The sequence below is a fragment of the Sapajus apella genome, unplaced genomic scaffold, assembly GCF_009761245.1.
Source record: "Sapajus apella isolate SASKATOON/1434 unplaced genomic scaffold, GSC_monkey_1.0 scaffold75, whole genome shotgun sequence".
Taxonomy (NCBI): domain Eukaryota; kingdom Metazoa; phylum Chordata; class Mammalia; order Primates; family Cebidae; genus Sapajus; species Sapajus apella.
The window spans coordinates 4445496-4464396 of NW_022437015.1; the positions used below are offsets into that span (position 1 = coordinate 4445496).

At 35.5% G+C, this 18901-nt stretch overlaps 1 protein-coding gene across 10 annotated transcripts in view; it reads right to left on the minus strand.

Moving 5' to 3' along the window:
• The window catches only part of ATRX (ATRX chromatin remodeler), a 290081-nt gene that overhangs the window by 129220 nt on the left and 141960 nt on the right, over positions 1-18901 (minus strand). For all 10 annotated transcript variants that reach the window (XM_032251335.1, XM_032251338.1, XM_032251341.1 and 7 more), the window contains 3 exons: positions 13382-13519; positions 11817-11992; positions 9625-9742 (listed from right to left, as the gene is read on the minus strand). In XM_032251335.1, the coding sequence (XP_032107226.1) occupies positions 9625-9742; positions 11817-11992; positions 13382-13519 (432 nt within the window). The remainder of the gene's footprint in view (positions 1-9624; positions 9743-11816; positions 11993-13381; positions 13520-18901) is intronic.

Consider the following 18901-nt stretch of genomic DNA (forward strand, 5'->3'; position numbering starts at 1 on the left):
AGACCTCATTTCTACAAAAAAAAAAAAAAAAAAATACACACACACACACACACACACACACAGAGAAATCAATCAATGTGATACATCGTATCAACACAATGAAGGATAAAAACCATATAATCATTTAAATTCATGCTGGAAATACATGTGATACTATTCAACATCACTTTATGATAAAAAAAAAAAAAGCCCTCAAAAAACTGGGTATAGTAGGAACATACTTCGACATAATACAAGCCATATACCACAGACCCACAGCTAGTATCATACTGAATGGGAAAAAACTGAAAGTCTTTGCTCTAAGATCTTGAACACAACCAGGATGCCCACTTTCACTACTGTTACTCAACATCATACTGGAAATCCTAGTAAAAGTAATCAAACAAAATAAAAAAAATAAAGCACATACGAATTGGAAAGGAAGAAGTCAAGTTATACTTGTTTGCAGGTGACATGACATTATATTTGGGAAAAAACCTAGACTCCACCAAAAAAACTATTAGAACTGATCAACAATTTCAGTAAAGTGGCAGGTAACAAAATCAATATACAAAAATCAATTGGCACTTCTATATGCCAACAGTGAACAATATGAAGAAATCAAGAAAGTAATTTCACTTACAATAGCTACAAATAAAATAAAATATTCAGGAATTAATTGAATTAAAGAAGTGAGGCTGGGTACAGTGGCTCATGCCTGTAATCCCAGCACTTTGGGAGACCAAGCCAGGCAGATCACTTGAGGCCAGGAATTCAAGATCAGCCTGGCCAACATGGCAAAACCCTGCCTCTACTAAAAATTCAAAAATTAGTGGACTGTGGTGGTGCACACCTGTAATCCCAGCTACTCCAGAGGCTGAGGGACAAGAATCGCTGAAATCAGGAGGCGCAGGTTGCAATGGGCCAAGATCACACCACTGCACCCCAGCCTAGGTGAGAGAATGAGACTCTGACTCAAAAATAAACAAAATAAGTAAAAGAACTCTGCAATGAAAAATATAAAACACTGATATGAGAAATGGAAGAGGACACCAAAAATGGAAAAACATTCCATGTTCATAGATCAAAATAATCAATATTGTTAAAATGTCCATGCTACACAAAGCAACCTTCAGATTCAAAGCAATCTCTATGATTTCATAAATACCAATGATATTCTTCAAAGAAATTGAGAAAACTACCCTGAAATGTATATGGAACCATGAAAGACCCAGAATAGTGAAAGCTATCCTGAGCGAAAAGAACAAAACGGGAGAATCACATTACCTAACTTCAAAGTATACTACAGAACTACAGTAATCAAAACAGCATGGTACTAGCATAAAAAGACACATAGGCCAATGAAACAGAATAGTAAACCAAGAAACAAGTTCACACACCTACAGGGACTCATACTTTACATAGATGTCATGAACATGTATTGGGGAAAGGATAGTCTCTTCAATAAGTGGTACTGGGAAAATTGGATATCCATACACAGAAGAATGAATCTGGACACCTATCTATTGCCATACGCAAAAATCATATTCAAATGGATTAAAAACTTAAATCTAAGACCTCAAACTATGAAATTACTAAGAGACACCATTGGTGAAACTCTACAGGACACCGGACTGGGCAAAGACGTCTTGAGTAATACCTCAAAAGCAGAAGCAACCAACTCAAAAACTGGACAAATGGGATCACATCAAGTTAAAAAGCTTCTGCACAACAAAGAATACAATCCAACAAAGTGAAGAGACAACCCACAGGGTGAGAGAAAATATCTGCAAACTACCCATCTGACAAGGGATTAATAACCACAATATATAAAGAGCTGAAACAAGTCAAATGGAAAAAATTCTAACAATCCAATTTAAAAGTGGGCAAAAGATCTGAACAGGCATTTCTCAAAAGAAGACATGCAAATGGCAAACAGGTAAAAGAAAAGGTACTCAACATCATTGGTCATCAGAGAAATGCTAAACAAAACTACAATAAAATATCATCTCACCCCAGTTAGAGTGGTTTTTATCCAAAAGACAGAAAAATGCTGGCAAGAAGGTGGAGAAAAGGGAACTCACGTACACTGCTGGTGCGAATGTAAATTAGTACAACCACTATGGAGAAAAGTTTGAAGGTTCCTCAAAAAAGCAAAAATAGAGCTACCATATGATCTAGCAATCCCACAGCTGGGTATAAACTCAAAAGAAAGAAAATCGGTATATTGAAGAGATATTGGGACTCCTGTGTTTGTTGCAGCACTGTTTACAACAGCCAAGATTTGGAAACAACCTAATATACATCAAGAGATGAATGAATAAAGAAAATGTGGTACATGTACACAATGGAGTACTATGCAGGCATAAAAGAGAATGAGATCCTGTCACTTGAAACAACATGGATGGAAATGCAGGTCATTATGTTAAGTGAAATAAGCCAGGTATAGGAGGACAAATTTCACATATTCTCACTTATTTTGGGAGCTAATTTTTTTTTTTTTTTTTGAGGTAGCTCTGTCACAAAGGCTGAAATGCAGTGGCACCATCACAACTCACTGCAACCTGTCTCCCAGGTTCAAGCAATTCTCCTGCCTCAGCCTCCTGAGTAGCCAGGATTACAGGCACATGCCACCATGCCTTTTATATTTCTTTTTATAGACAGGGTTTCACCATGCTGGCTAGGCTGGTCTCAAACTCCTGACCTCAAGTGATCCATCCACCTTGGCCTTCCAAAGTGCTGGGATTATAGGCATGAGCCACCATACCCAGCCAGGAGCTAAAATTTACAACAACTGAACTCACAGAGTTCATTATTTCACTTAACAGAACAATGGTTAATAGAAGCTGGGAAGGGTAGTAGGGCACGGGGAAAGGAGGGGTGGTTAATAGGTACAAATATATTGTTAGACAGAATGAATGAGATCTAGTATTTCATAGAACAGGGTGATTACAGGCAACAATAATTTATTGTACACTTTAAAATAAATGAAATAATATAAATGACTTGTTTGTAACACATCAAGGATAAATGCTTGAGATGGATACCTCATTTAACCTGATGTGATTATTACACATTGTATGGTTGTATTAAAAAATCTCAAGTACCCCAAAAATATACACACCTACTACGTACCCACAAAACTTAAAAAAATAAATTTTGTCTCTATATACTATCATGTCACCTGCAAATTGAAATAGTTCTACCCCTTCCATGACACTGTGGAATACTTTTAGTTAATTTGCTGGTATGACCGTCCTGGCCAGAACCTCTAGAAAATGTTAAATATAAGAGGCAAGAGTAGATACCCTTGCTTTGTTCCTGACCCCAGGAAAAAGCCATTGAGTTTTACATTTCAATTCAATTCCTCCTAATAGCATAAGACACATATCCAAAGAGAAAAACTACTTAACTAAAAGATATGTCAGAACATACTAACTTAATGCAGCAGAGTTAAAGCGATCAGTAATATGGAAGAGATCTTAAGACACATGGTTGACAGAATACGGAAAGCTGATAAACGTCTTATCCAAAGACAGAGAAGGGGATAGAACAAATTTGAAGAGGTAATTTAATACACGTTATAAACACTGTAACTCTACAAATTTGAAAATATTAGTGTATACACTAAAAAATATTTTGTGGCATTACCTTTTTGATAATTTTGCTATGCATTTTCACACGTATCCTTTATATTTCACAGAAATGGTTCCTATTTCATAATCTTTGCTACATAATATATTCAATATATTCCTAAATAGTAACACATGATATTCCTCGTTACAATATTTAACGTATCTTCTTGCATGGTATTAGATTATGTTGATATACCATAATATAAACTATCCCCAAAAGTTGAGGATTCGAGTTAATTTCCAATTTTTCATTATTATAAAGAATGCCACAACAGGTAGCATTTCACTTTAGGTCACAAGCTAGATAATATAATTCCAGCCATTGAAAAAAATATATATAAACATATATAGCATATAAACACAATGTATACGTATTGCCTGTTTATGCCATTTAAGTGTCACACATACATTTTAAAAACTGGAAAGATATCAAATATTAATAAGTAGAAGTTCCAACTTCTAGTTTATGAGATTATAGGTAGTTTTATTGTATTAGTGCCTTTATATATTTCATATATATTTCACAATGAACACATTGTTATTTCTGCAGCCAGAAAACTAAGCTTTGAAACAAACCCTGAGATTAACATCCTTTAATATAAAGCTCTGCATACATTTCTGACCATTATCTTTGGAAAAAAGCTTACAACTGAAATTAATTTTGATGCCCCTTCCCAAATTACTATCCAATTTATGTTACCATCAAGAGGGCCCATTTCTCTATATCCTCAACAATACTTGGTATCATTTATCTTTGTCAATTTAATAGTGTCCTAGGTTTAACGGTGATTCTGACAATATAACCACATTTGGAAATTACTATTGTACATTATTTTCCTGACTTGAACTACACTATTCCAATGTTAGTCATAATATTTTTAAACACTAAATTTAACTTTATAACTTATTGAAGTAGCTAGGCGAGATCAGGCATGGTGGCTTACACCTGTAATCCCAGCACTTTGGGAGGCTTAGATGGGAGATCACTTGAGCCCAGGAGTGCAAGACCAGCCTGGGCAACATTGCAAGACCCTGTCTCTATTAATAAAATTTTAAAAATAAATATTTAATTAAACAAATAAAATTTTAAAGAATAGAAGAATTTTGAATGTTCTCACCACAAAGAAATGACAAGTGTTTGAAGTGACAGATATGCTTCTAATTTTATTACAGAATGTATACATGTATCAAAATATCACTCTATGCCCATTAATATATACAATTACTATGTGTCAATTAAAAACAAAATGAAACTTTAAAGTATGTTTCTGATTATGGAATTTCTACATATATGTATATTTCTTGTATTTTGTAATTTTGCAGAAATAGATATAACAAGTAAAATACAAAAGAATTAATATTTCCACCACTTAGAGAAAACCACCAAAGTTAACATTTCATTGTCATTTCCCCATGTTCCCCTTGTCTAGGTAACACTCATCTCAGGTTTCAGCTCACCCCTTACCAAAGTAACAAATTTAGAGCAATGGTTCTTAAGCTGATGGTCCGTCAAAATCACTTGTAGGGCTCATAAAAATGTAGATGCATGGGCCCCACTCCAGACCTTTTGAATCAATCTCTAAAGAGTGGCACTTGGGTTCATTTTTAGAGACATTTTTAGAGACAAAAGCATATTACTGTGCTCCATTTGAGGGTACTTTTTAAATTCTGGCAAAATATACATTAAAAATTTTACTGTTTTAAATAAGAACACATAGACACAGGGAACATCACACACTGGGGCCTGTCGGGGAGTGGAGGTCAAGGGGAGGGAGATTACTAGGACAAATACCTAATGCATGCAGGACTTGAAACCTAGATGACGGCTTGATAGGTGAAGCAAACCACCATGGCACGTGTATACCTATGTAACAAAGCTGCACATTCTGCACACGTATCCCAGAACTTAACATAAAAATAAAATAAAAAATTTACCACTTTAACCACTTTTTAAGTACACAATTCAGTAGCATTACATATAATCACAATGTTGTACAAACATCATCACTCTCTATTTCTAGAACTTTTTCATCATTCCAAACAGAAACTTTGTACCCATTAACAGTAACTTCCCATTCCCTTCACCCCCCACCATCTCCTAACCACCATTCTACTTTCTGCTCATAGAGTTTGACTACCCTAGGTACCTTTAAACAGAATTATACAGTATTTGTCCTTTTGTGTCTGGTTTCTTTCACTTAGCATTAATGTCTTCACATTTCATCTATGTGGTATCAAGTGTCAGAATTTCCCTCCTTTATAAGGCTCAGTAATATTTCACTGAAGTATGTCCATACCACATTTTGTTTATCCATTCATCCATCAATGGACAATTGGGTTGCTTCCACCTTTTTCATCATTATGAATGATGAAGCTATAAACATAAGTGTCCAAGTATCTGTTTGAGTTCCTGCTTTTAATTTTTTTTTTTTTTTTTTTGGTATACCTATAAGTGGAACTATTAGATCAAATGGTAATTCTATGTTTAACTTTCTGAGTTACTACCAAAATGTTTTTCCATAGTAGCCATACCATCTGACATTCCTACTAGCAAGGCACAGAGTTCCACTTTCTCCACCTCCTCGCAAGCACTTATTTTCCTTTTTTTTTAAATAATGGCCAGCATAATGGGTACCAAATGGTATCTCACTGCAGTTTTGATTTGCATTCCTTTAAGGAGTAGTTACATGTTGAGCATTTTTCATGTGCTTAATGGCCATTTGTATTATCTTCTTTAGAGAAATGTCTATTCAAATCTTTTGCTTATTTTTGAAACAGATTGTTCCTTGTTGTTGAGTTGTAGGAGTTCTTTGCATAAGTTGACCCTTGTGCACCAAAGGTTTAAACCACATGGGTCCACTTATACAGAGATTTTGTTTCAACCAAATGTTGATTGAAAATATAGTAGTCACAGAATGTAAAACCCATGTTTGGCTTTTCATCTATGCAGGCTCTGCTGGATTTGTGTATTAGCAAATTTTGGTATACTCAGGGAGAGCCTAGAACCAATGCCCCACATGTACCAAGGGACAACTACATTCTGCATATGAATCCCTTATCAGATATATGTTTTGCAATATTTTCTCACATTCTATGGGCTATCTTTTCCCGTGTTCTATTTTTTGCACAGTTGTCAAAATAAGACAGTGTGTGGATTTTAAGTTTAAAACCAAATTAATATTTAGTTATTAAAAAATTAAGTATCCACATGCTTATAAAACCTTAAGTGTACTTGCAGAGGCTTACATGTTATTATAAACTTCTGACACCTGACAATAAAAGGCAAACCACAGAATTACACTGAAAAAAGAAAACTAAGAAAAATTAAGAGGATTTTAGGTTTCCTCAATAGTCATTAAACGCCAGTCCCTTAGGACTTTCAATCTGCAAATATTAAACATATTATAAATTATCACTAATAAAATTAACATGAAACTCCTGCTAATGTTAAAAGCAAAATTTGTGTAAACTTCTTAAAAGCAAGCACAGTCTAAAAAAGCCTAATTAGAAACAAAAAAATTCTGGAATATTTAACAGATACCAAACATTTTAAATGCAAGTAGGATAGACAGCTGACATTTCAAGAGAAATACTGTGAAGATCTGTAGTGAGGGTCAAGACAGAGTAGCCATTAATATATCCCATTTGGCCTTTTATGAATGTTTTTCAAAGGGGCTATTTAACTCAGCATTCTACTCTACAGGTAATATTGCATTTGGTTAGGGGAAAACCCCACACCCTAAAACTGAAAGATTCATGGCACCAGATAGTAATTTGACAATCATATCTTTTCGATTTTAGCTATGGCAGTTAGTGCTTTAAATATTTACTCCTATCAATGATAGTCACAAAGAATAAAGCAAAGCCCTCTAAATTCTTAAATAACTGCACTGCTCTCAAAAAAAGGTTTTTAAATTTTTAAATATTGATACATAATATTCATACATATTTTGAGGGTACATGTTATATTTTGTTACATGCATAGAATGTACAATGATCAAGTCAGGGTATTCAGGATATCCATCATGTTGGGTATTTACCATTTTTATATGTTGGGAACATTTTGAGTCCTCTCTTCTAGCTATTTTGAAACATACAATGCACTGTTGTTAACTATAATCACCCTATTCTGCTATCAAACAGTAGAACTTATTCCTTCTATCTAACTACATGTCTGTAACTATTAACTAACCTCTCTCTATCCCTCCCTCAACACACACACTTCCCAGACTCTGGTATCTATCATTCTATTAACTACCTCCATGAGGTCAACTCAGAAGAGTAGAGCTTAACATCTATACCTGAGCTGTTAACATTTGTGACTAATTGTTGTTGCTGTTGTTATTATTACTGTTGAGACTGTGTAGTGCTCTGTTGCCCAGGCTGAAGTGCAGTGACAAAATCATGGCTCACTGCAGCCTTGACCTCTCAGGCTCAAGCAAACCTCCCGCCTCAGCCTCCCAAGTAGCTAGGACTACAGGTATGTACTACCACACCTGGTTAATTTTTTAGTGGAGATGAGGTTTCACTATGCTGCCCAGACTGGTCCCGAACTCCCTGAGTTCAAGTGATCCTCTCACCTCAGCCTCCCAAAGTGCTGTGATTATGGGCATGAACCACTGCACCCAGCTTATGATTGGTTATTAAAGACAACTAATTCTATAAAACCTAGAACACCATTGTGAGCATTTTCCCTAATATGAAACATTTTAAAAGAAAAAATATTAAATGGCCAAATTTACTACTCCTTAGCACTCAGAGATTAATGAAAGACAGATCTGAACATCCCTCTTTTAAACTACACAACTCTCTCATTGGGATGACTGTATTTGGTTATTTAATTATGCCTGTAATTTTTACTATTCATAAAAGAATAGTATAGTAATATCTACCAGCTCCTGACAGATATACAAATGAAAATGTGTGCTTTATTGGAACTGATTTTCTTCCTCAATACAAAAATTGTTTTTATAAGACCAAAAAAGCAGTTCCATAAAACACTAAGATTCGAATACTGGTTTCCCCAGCAGAATGTTTCTTGAGGACCATCATCATTCTACTCTCTAGGATGCCCTGCTATTACAAAAAGAGTACCACTTTAAAGTGAAGTATCATTTTAATATGTGTGTACACACTTTCATCCTCCTTTATTTTTTTGATGAATTACTGTATTCACAATGGGCCAAAGAGCACCCTCCAACCTGTATCTCCTAATTAAATCTGTAATATCATTTGGGGAAAGGTACCACAGTAAGTGACCAACAAGCAAGAAATCTCACTCCAGACCAAAGATTAGGTTTTGTTGTGTGAAGACGAACATTTTGAGGCACAGAGGTGCGCGCACACACACGCACACACACACACACGCACACACACACACACACACATACACACTCTTATTGATGGTAAAACAATACCTATTCGTTGGATTTTCTGAAAGCATAGAAAAATGCAAGAAATAAACTAGAAGGTCTTCATAACAAAAGCACCCAAAAAACAACTTCCGTTAGCATTTTGGTATATTCTAGGCATTTATGTGCATTTTTATAATAACATGGAGAGTACACTATATGCCTTGCCATCTATTTTACCTTTTTTTGCCATCAACCTTTGTTAATTAAATAACTGAGAAACAAACTCATGAATTTAACTTACATGCCTTTTATTATTAATGTGGGTGAAAATTTTTCAAAAAATACTCTGGAATTTTGTAGATCTTCTTATACGGATTTATTCACATTCGTAATTATTCTGAAATAAAAGCTCTTTACAAATTAAGGGCATTACTCATATATGCTATATATGTTTTTCATCAGTTTGCTTCTTAATTCTATTTTGACAGCATCGGTGTTTTTTTAATTAGAAATATTTTGTGCTTTCAAGCATACCCATTTTATTCAAATGCAAAATTGTAAAAGAACAGCAGATATAGTAAAATTACTAGAATAACCTTCTTGGGAAAAAGAATATCTTTATAGAGAAAATAAAATCAACAAGGTGTACTGGTTACCTGTTAAGTGATCTAAGTAGTACTGATAGAGCTTGCACTGAATAGGAGTCATTCTCACAGCTAACACATACTCGTGTTTTGGAGGCAAGAATTTTGTTAATGCTGTGTAATCTTTCCTCTGTAATTAACAAGAAAGAGAATGAAAATTAATCTAAATATTTAACAGGAATGAACTGTTCTACAAATTCTCATTGCTTATAAATGAAATACACACATAAATAAATAGGCACCAAACATACAAGAAAACATTTTCTTAAATATATTTACCCTTTCTAAACTCACAATTATTCACACAATGTATTTCACATGACTATACAATACGGTACATTGGTAAAAAGATCCTACAACACACCAGGCAGGTTTTAAACTGAAGTAGTAACATTACCAAATGAGCAATTTAAGTTTTCAAAATGGTCTCCTCTGTACAGAAAAAAAATAAAATAACAAAAGGGGGTGATGTAGTAGGTAGTCTTAGCAAAATAACTTGCTTTAATCATATAGTAAAACCTAGGAATCAAAGTCTAATGCACTCTTGAGTTGGCTTCTGAATAAGATATGCTAATATGTTGAACAATAACATATAATTTTAGAGGGAATATTTGCCCAATTAAGAAAAGCAAGTCATGTACAAGCACTCTTGAAACCATTTTATTATAAGGACAGAAAAATAAAACACCAATGTGCTAAATATAAATGACTACTTCAACCAGAAGGAAAAATGCTGCCTGGGTAGTAGCAGCAATATGGAAACAGAGTACTTGCTAGTACATGTAGCCAACCTGACCAAACAGGATAACTATGCTTTATAATGATGGCAAGTATAGTCATCCCTCAGTATCTATAGGAGACTGGTTCCAGAACCCACCCCCACCTCCACAGATACCAAAATCCATGGAAGCTCAAGTCCCTTATATAAATAATGTAGGGTTTTGCACATAACCTATACATATCCTTCTATACACCTTAAATAATTCCTATATTATTTAAAATGCCTGACACAATACAAATACTAGGTAAATAGTTGTTACACTTTATTGTTTAGAAAATAATGACAAGGAAAAAGTCTGTACATGTTCAGTACAGACAAAATCATCCATTTTTTTCTTAACTTTTTCCTTCTTTTTTTTAAGAGAAAGGGTCTTATTCTATCATCGAGGTTGAAGTGCAATTGCATGATCTCGGCTTATTTCAATCTTGAATTCTTGGGCTCAAACAATCTTCCTGCCTCAGCCTCCCAAGTAACTGAGACTATAGGTGTCTACCACCATGCCTGGCTAAAAACGTTTTTTTGTAGAGACAGGGTCTTACTCCATCATCCAGCCTAGAGTGCAGTTGCATGATCTTAGCTCACTGCATCCTTGAACTCCTGGGCTCAAGTGATCCTCCCACCTTTGCCTTCCTAAAGTGCTGGAATTACAGGTGTGTACCACTGTACCTAGCCTCTATCCATTATATCTTTTTTTAAAAATTATTTTTGAACCGTGGTAGATTGAATCCATGGATGTGGAACCCACAGATATGGAGGGCAAACTGTATATCCAACAAAAAAAATGGACTGTCTCATTTGTTAAAACATCTTTGAGGCTATCATTAGTGCCTAATGTCTGCAGAGAACATGCGTATCTCGAGATCTATTAACTGCCGGCTCAGTCTCTAGATACTTACCCATTCATTAATAGAGATTCACTGAAAATCTGTATGTAAATGACACCACTATTCTGTTCAGGTTATTGTATATATTTGGAAATAACAAAAGTGTTTCTCCAAGATTACTTTAAAAATGGCTCTTTTCTTAATTCATACTGGCCTTTCCTACAACCATTTCAAAAAAGTGAGACTATAATACTATACTATAGAATTAGGGTGAGCACAGGAACTTCATCATAATAGCTGTGTTCCTCTTAAGGAACTCCCTATCTTAAGGATGAAAAATCTAAACATTAACATAATAAGATATGAGGCTTTACACTTGGCAAATGAATTAACTATGTTTTCAACTTCTCAGCGAACTTCTTTTTTAAAAGTTGAATGCAGCATAAATTTTTGAAGACGATGCAAGGAGATATAACTGAAAAACTACTGAAAGAGCAGGAAAGAAAATACAAAATTATTAAACTTTAAGCTCAGAAAGTATTTTGGGATTGCAATATAAAAAAGTAACAATATTTTATTACTTTGGAACATATTTGTACCTGAACACATCCAGCTAACATCTCATAGAGAATGTGAGCACGTTTTTTCATCACTCTGACATCTACCATGGTAGAATCTGCACACTGACCATTTTGAATTGGATTTATAAATCTATTCCTGAACTCCTTAATGGATCCAAGTAAATTTTCCTTGATAAAGTTAACCATACAATGATCTAAGAGAGAAGACAATTACTCATTAACAACATTAACAATGGTTAAAAAGACTCAGAAAAATTCCCCAATGAAATGCTCATGTCAAAAACACATGCCATGGAAGCATCAGAATTGAGCTACGAAGAAAAGAATATCAAGCTAAGTATAGAATAAACACTGGTTATAAGTCTGATCTACAAGCAAATTACCAAAACGAGAGAAAATTGAAGTAATAATCATCCCTAAGTACTAGACATGAATTTTAAAAAATACCTAAGGACATTTTACTCAAACTCCCCATTCTTTATAAGAGATATGAAGTATAAAACAAGTGATCATTACTCTGACCATGATTTTATGGTCAGTGAGGATATCCTGTGAAGAAATGAGATACTAAGTCAAACCAGTAAAAGGAGGTAATAAGCTACTATGCAAGTTAATTTACATTAACTGATTCATTTACAGAATAATCAAATAATATTTGAGAGATCAAATAATAACAACTGTTATTCAGTATTCAGTTGGGGCTACATAAACAGTAAAAAAAATGTGCTTACTAATATATTTTGTAAAAATTAATAGCGCTATCATTTGTCCCGTACTATATAGGACCACAATATGAAACAGTATTTCTATAAATAGGGTAATAGAACAGATAAGAGGGAAACTGGAACAGATAAAAACAAACATAAAGTTATGCTAAAGTGAAATAACTAGTATTACAAATAATAAAGTAGCAAAAAGTTACCATAAATACACTAAAGGAATGTAACACACAGAAAAATAACAAAAAGCCAGTACAATGGGAAAAAGAAAAAAAGTGAGAGATTATAACAGGAAATTTCAGTTTGTTACTTGCTGAATAATCTCATGTTCCCTTCTTTAGTGTCACCACAGACACAGGAAACTGATGGAAATTCACAAGTCATTTCCCTAGGTTCACATCAACAACCTCAGCAAACTGTCCTGTCACGGATTCAGCAAACCTCTCCTTCTCCCATCTTCAATTTACTGAAATGTTCACGGTTCCCATTTCATTTTGATTTCTTAACAGTACATGACCCCAAACTGGAACATCTCCTTAAAATTATCCCAAGTAATCACATATGCTTATGTACTTTTTAAAGCTATCATTAAGACTTCTGATACTCTTGCAATAATTCAAATTCCATATTTACATTTGAACACTCACAACAGCATATCTCTTTATTGTATTTTACCACTCGTATTTATAAAGCATCTCATTTGAAAAGTATGTTATTCTTTCACAGTAGACTAAGACGAAACTATGTAGATCATGGTCCAGGACTATACTAAAGTAAGTAGAACAAAGGCAAATGGCAAAGTTACAAAAATATTATCTGAGGAAATACCGATATTCTACTGCATAATCAGAGATATTAACTCACACTCAATTAGATTATTTTGAAGTGGTGTTCCTGTTAAAATAATCCTCCTCCTTGATCGTATAGAATTCATAGCTTTAGAAACAGCAGATGCTTCATTTTTTAGAATATGGCCTTCATCACAAACAACAAAATCGGGGCCTACCAAAATATATAGAAAAAAAACACAATATAGTAAAACTGAAAATGTGATCCATTTAAGTATATAAAGTTAATCCCCTTAAAGTCCTGATCTTGTAAGAAGATAAAATGACATCACTGTAAGTATAAACATATTTTATCTGCTTCTGTATTTGGTTAATACAGCACTAATTTTATTAATTACATCCAAGCAGTAGAGCATTGAAGTACCACTATAAATAGTGCTTAAGGTCCTGAATATAGAAAAATAAGCACAAATAAAAACAACAAGAGGGAAAAAGATCCCCCTAACCAACAGAGCGTATTTCTTAAATGTCTTTAAAAATTGAAAAGTCTCTAAAGCTATTTTAGCATTAGTATATCAACTTAAACTATCAGCAAAGACTAACAGCAATAAAAATACACATGAAAAGACAAATTTCAAAAGCTGTATTTTAAGAATGATATACGGCGTAATAGATAATATAATATATCCCACTCATTCCAAATAGCTAACTTTCATTGTCGGGGAAAAATTTTAACTGATAAAAGAAAGTGAAACTGGTTGTTACATGGGTATGGAGGGTAGGGAGAACACCTTTCTAAGCTATAAAAGATCTTAAAAGCTTAAACTCAGAAAATATTTTGAGATTGCAATATAAAAAAGTAGCAATATTTTATTATTACGGAATGCATTTGTACCTGAACAAATACGTTCCATAGCATTTGTGGACTCTCTTAGAAGAAACAATAAAGGCTTATTTGTTAAAATAACAGATATATATTTTTCTTTTTTTTTTTTCCTATTTGAGATAGTCTCGCTCTGTCACCCAGGCTGGAGTGAAGTGGTGCAATCTTGGCTCACTGCTACCACCTCCCAAGTTCAGGTAATTGCCTCAGCCTATTGAGTAACTGGGATTACAGGTGCCCACGACCATGCCTGGCTACTTTTTTTGTATTTTTAGTAGAGACAAGTTTCACCATGTTGGTCAAGCTGGTCTCCAACCCCTGACCTCAAGTGATCTGCCTGTCTTGGCCTCCAAAAGTGCTGGGATTACAGGCATAAGCCACTGCGTCCAACTGATACATATTTTTCTAAAGTATAATTCATACACAATTTGCTTGCTGGTTAACATGTAGGCACGTATTTCTTAATTGCTGATTTCAACAAAGCAGCTGTCAAACTATCCCCCACATGGTAAGCATTAGAGAAAATGTAACCTTTACATGACTTCAAAGTAACTACTTCAGTATGATAGATCAAATAATAACAACTGTTATTCAGTATTCAGTTGGGGCTACACAAATAGTTAAAAAAATTAATTACTAATATTTTGTAAAACTAAAATCCCTACCTAGCTTTGTATTTAAAAATTATGTATGCCTTACTTTGAATCCTAAAACATTTTCTACAAGAAGAAATGCCTTTTACACAAGTGATTTAAATGATTTTACCACTTAATATTTGGTATCCATCATGTTGAAATGGGTACTCTCATACACTCTGTGGGAGTCTAAATTAGTATCAAAAATTTTGGAAGTCAATTTTACAATAACTATCAAAATGCAAAATGTGTGCACCCTTTGACCCATATTTCAATTTCTAGGACTTGGTCCCAAAGATATTCTTCCACAGGCACCCCAAAATACATAAAAGAATGTTCCTTGAGCACTGCTTTTTATGGAGGAAAATTGAAAACAGCCTAAAAACTTGTCAAAGGGGATCTGGTAAACGGGACTTAAACTATGGGATAATGAAATAAGCCACAGAGTTAAAATTAATTATACATACAGGCCCCCACTGGAGAAGCTGAAGGTTTGTTTGCAAGGGAAGTTCCCGACTTTATCAGGAGGTGAGTCAAGTTAGAGAGCCTAGCCAAGGGAAAAACAGGGGTAGAGGAAGTAGCGGAAAGGCACTGGGATCTGGCTAGATCCCCAAGCAGCCCATACTTGCTTGGCACCACAGGGATCCATCAGGAGGATGGCCAGAGGGGCAGGGGGTAAAACTCCACAGGGAGAAGGGCTTCCCTAGCTTTGCTTTGTAACAATTTGAACAGCGAGAGAAGCCTCATGGCCAGAACTTCAGGAGCACTCAAATCCCGCTTCCAGACTTCCGGAGGGGGACCCAGACCGATGGACGACTAAAGTCCTTTTCTTTTGCGGCAGGGGCCACGGTGAGAGTGAGATCAGCCTTTAGGTTTGCGTGGGAGCTGGGTGAGGCCTGTGATTGCTGGCTTTCCCCCACCTTCCCTGACAACCAGCATGACTCAGCAGAGGCAACCATAATCCTCCTAAGTATACAACTTCAGTGACCTGGGAATCTCACCCCATCCCCCACAGTAACCAGAACAAGACCCACCCAAGGAGAGTCTGAGCTCAGACACACCTAGCTCTGCCCCCACCTGATGGTCCTTCCCTACCAACCCAGATAGAGGAAAACAAAGGACATATACTCTAGGGTCCTGCCCACCGCTGGTCCCTCTCCACACTACTGCAGCTGATACATTCAAAGTGCTACCTCCTGGCAGGGGGCCAACCAGCACAAAATTAGAGCATTAAACCAGCAAAGATAAGGACCCCCTTGGAGTCCATTGCATCCTCCCCCACCTCCACCAGTACAGGCTCTGGTATCCACAGCTGAGAGGCCCACAGACCATTCACATCACAGGACGCTGCAGACAAACCCCAGTACCAGCCCAGAGCTGGATAGAGTCGCTGGATGGCTAGACCCAGAAGAGAGACAACAATCACTGCAGTTCAGCTCACATGAAGCCACATCCACAGGAAAAGGGGAAAAGTACTACACCAAGGGAACACCCTGTGGGACAAAAAAATCAGAACAGCAGCCTTCAGCCCTAGACCTTCCCTCTGACACCCTTTACAACAAATGGTGCTGGGATAATTGCCTAGCCACATGTAGAAGGAAACTGCATCCTCATCTCTCACCTTATACAAAAATCAACTTAAGATGGATTAAGGACTTAAACCTAAAATCTGAAACTATAAAAATTGTAGAAGGTAACATTGGAAAAATCCTTCTAGACATTGGGTTATGCAAGGATTTCATTACCAAAAACCCAAAAGCAAATACAATAAAAACAAAGATAATTAGCTGGGACCTAATTAAACTAAAGAGTTTTACCTGCAGAAGAGGAACAGTCAGCAGAGTAAACAGACAACCCACCGGGTGGGAGAAAATCTTCACAATCTATACATCTGACAAAGGACTAATATCCAGAATCTACAACGAACTCAAACAAATCGGTAAGAAAAAAACAAACAATCCAATCAAAAAGTAGGCTAAGGACACGAATAGACAATTCTCAAAAAAAAGATATACAAATGGCCAACAAACATATGAAAACATACTCAACATCGCTAATTATCACGGAAATGCAAATCAAAACTAAAATGTGATACCACCTTACTTCTGCAAGAACTACCATAATCAAAAAACAGTAGATGTTGGTGTGGATGTGGCAATCAGGGAACACTCTTACACTGCTGGTGGGAATGTAAACTAGTACAGCCGCTAGTGTGGAGATTCCTTAAAGAGCTAAAAGTAGAACTACCATTTGATCCAGCAATCCCACTACTATGTATCTACCCAGAGGAAATCATTATTTGTAAAAGATACTTGCACATGAATGTTTACAGCAGCACAATTCACAATTGCAAAATCCTGGAAACAACCCAAATGCCCATCAATCAATGAGTGGATAAAGACACTGTGGCATATACATATGATAGAATACAACTCAACATAAAAAGGAAAGAATTAACAGCATTTGCAATGATCTGGATGAGACCGGAGACTATTATTTGAAGTAAAGTAACTCAGGAAGGGAAAAGCAAACATTGTATGTTCTCACTGATATGTGGGAGCTAGGCTATCAGGATGCAAAGGCATAAGAATTACACAATGGAATTTGGGGATCTAAGGGGAAGCGTGGGAGGAGGGGCAAGAGATAAAAGACAACATAAATGGTGCAGTGTATACTGCTCGGGTATGAGTGCACCAGAATCTCATAAATCACCACTAAAGAACTTCCTCATATAACCAAATACCACCTGTTCCTCAATAACTTATGGAATAATAAAATAGTCTGAAAAAAAAAATATATATATATGTGCAAACCTTGATATGACAAATATTAAATAGAAAGTAGTACGTTGCAGAACGGTTACCTATATTATAATCCTGTTCATATCCTTTTACTGTAATAAACCATAACCATGAGTCTAATGGATATTCTGAGGTCTGTGAGTCCTTCTTATGAGTTACTAAGCCTGAGGGTGGCTTAGAGCACCGCCTAAATGTTGCAATACAAAACACATGCACAAAAAATTCCTATAAGCATATAAATGAAACAATAATGGGACTAGGAGGGCTAGGGAGCTTTTACTTCTCAATATACAACGTTTTCTTCTGTTTTTATTTTGCTTAAGGATATGTATTACTTTTATAATTTAACTTAAAATAATTATTTGTTAGCATGGCAATAGAAAGAGGTAGCCCTGTCATGAATAAGAATAACTGAAGAACCAGAAGAATTAAGAATAAAAGTAAATGTACTCATTAATAACCCTGAGTCAACAAAAAAGTTATTGTTATTCATATATTAATTAAACCTATTATTCATCATATTAAATAGAATATGAATTATAAGATACGAATGTATATAACATTTACTAACATTAAAGATGAAAAGTAAGTATTTGTAATGTTCGAAAGGAGTAGGTTTTAGCTGGACATGGAGGCTCAAACCTGTAATGCCAGCTACCAGTCAGGAGGCTAAGGTAGAAGGATTGCTTGAGGCCAGGAGACCAACACCAACCTGAGCAACGTAACAAGACCCTCATCTCCAAAAAATTAGTGTGTCAGGAGTTTGAGAACAGCCTGGGTAATGTAGTGAGACCCTCATCTCCAAAGAGTTATCTTGGGTGTTGTCAGGAGTTCGAGACCAGCCTGGGCAACACAGTAAGACCCTGTCTCTACCCAAAAGAAAGAAAATCAGTTGGGCATGACAGCACACTCCTGTAGTCTCAGGTCCTCAGAAGGCCGAAGTGGGAAGGTCACTTGAGCCCAGGATTTGAAAGTACAGTGAGCTATAATCATACTATTGTACTCCAGTCTGGGTAACAGAATGAGATCCCCATCTCCTCGCCCCCTAAATACATACATACATAAATACATACATACATAAGTTTTAGTTAAATTATAAGCTTTCTAGAAAACTTCATTCCCAAACAATGACATATATATGTATCAGATAGGAGAGTTTCAAAATCCAACACGCAGAAATAATTTTACAGAAACCGAGAGTGGCAGCCATGAGGCTCTGGGGAACAGAAGAACTGAAATTTAGAGAAAGACTTGAAGACAATTTCTTCTATTCAAAA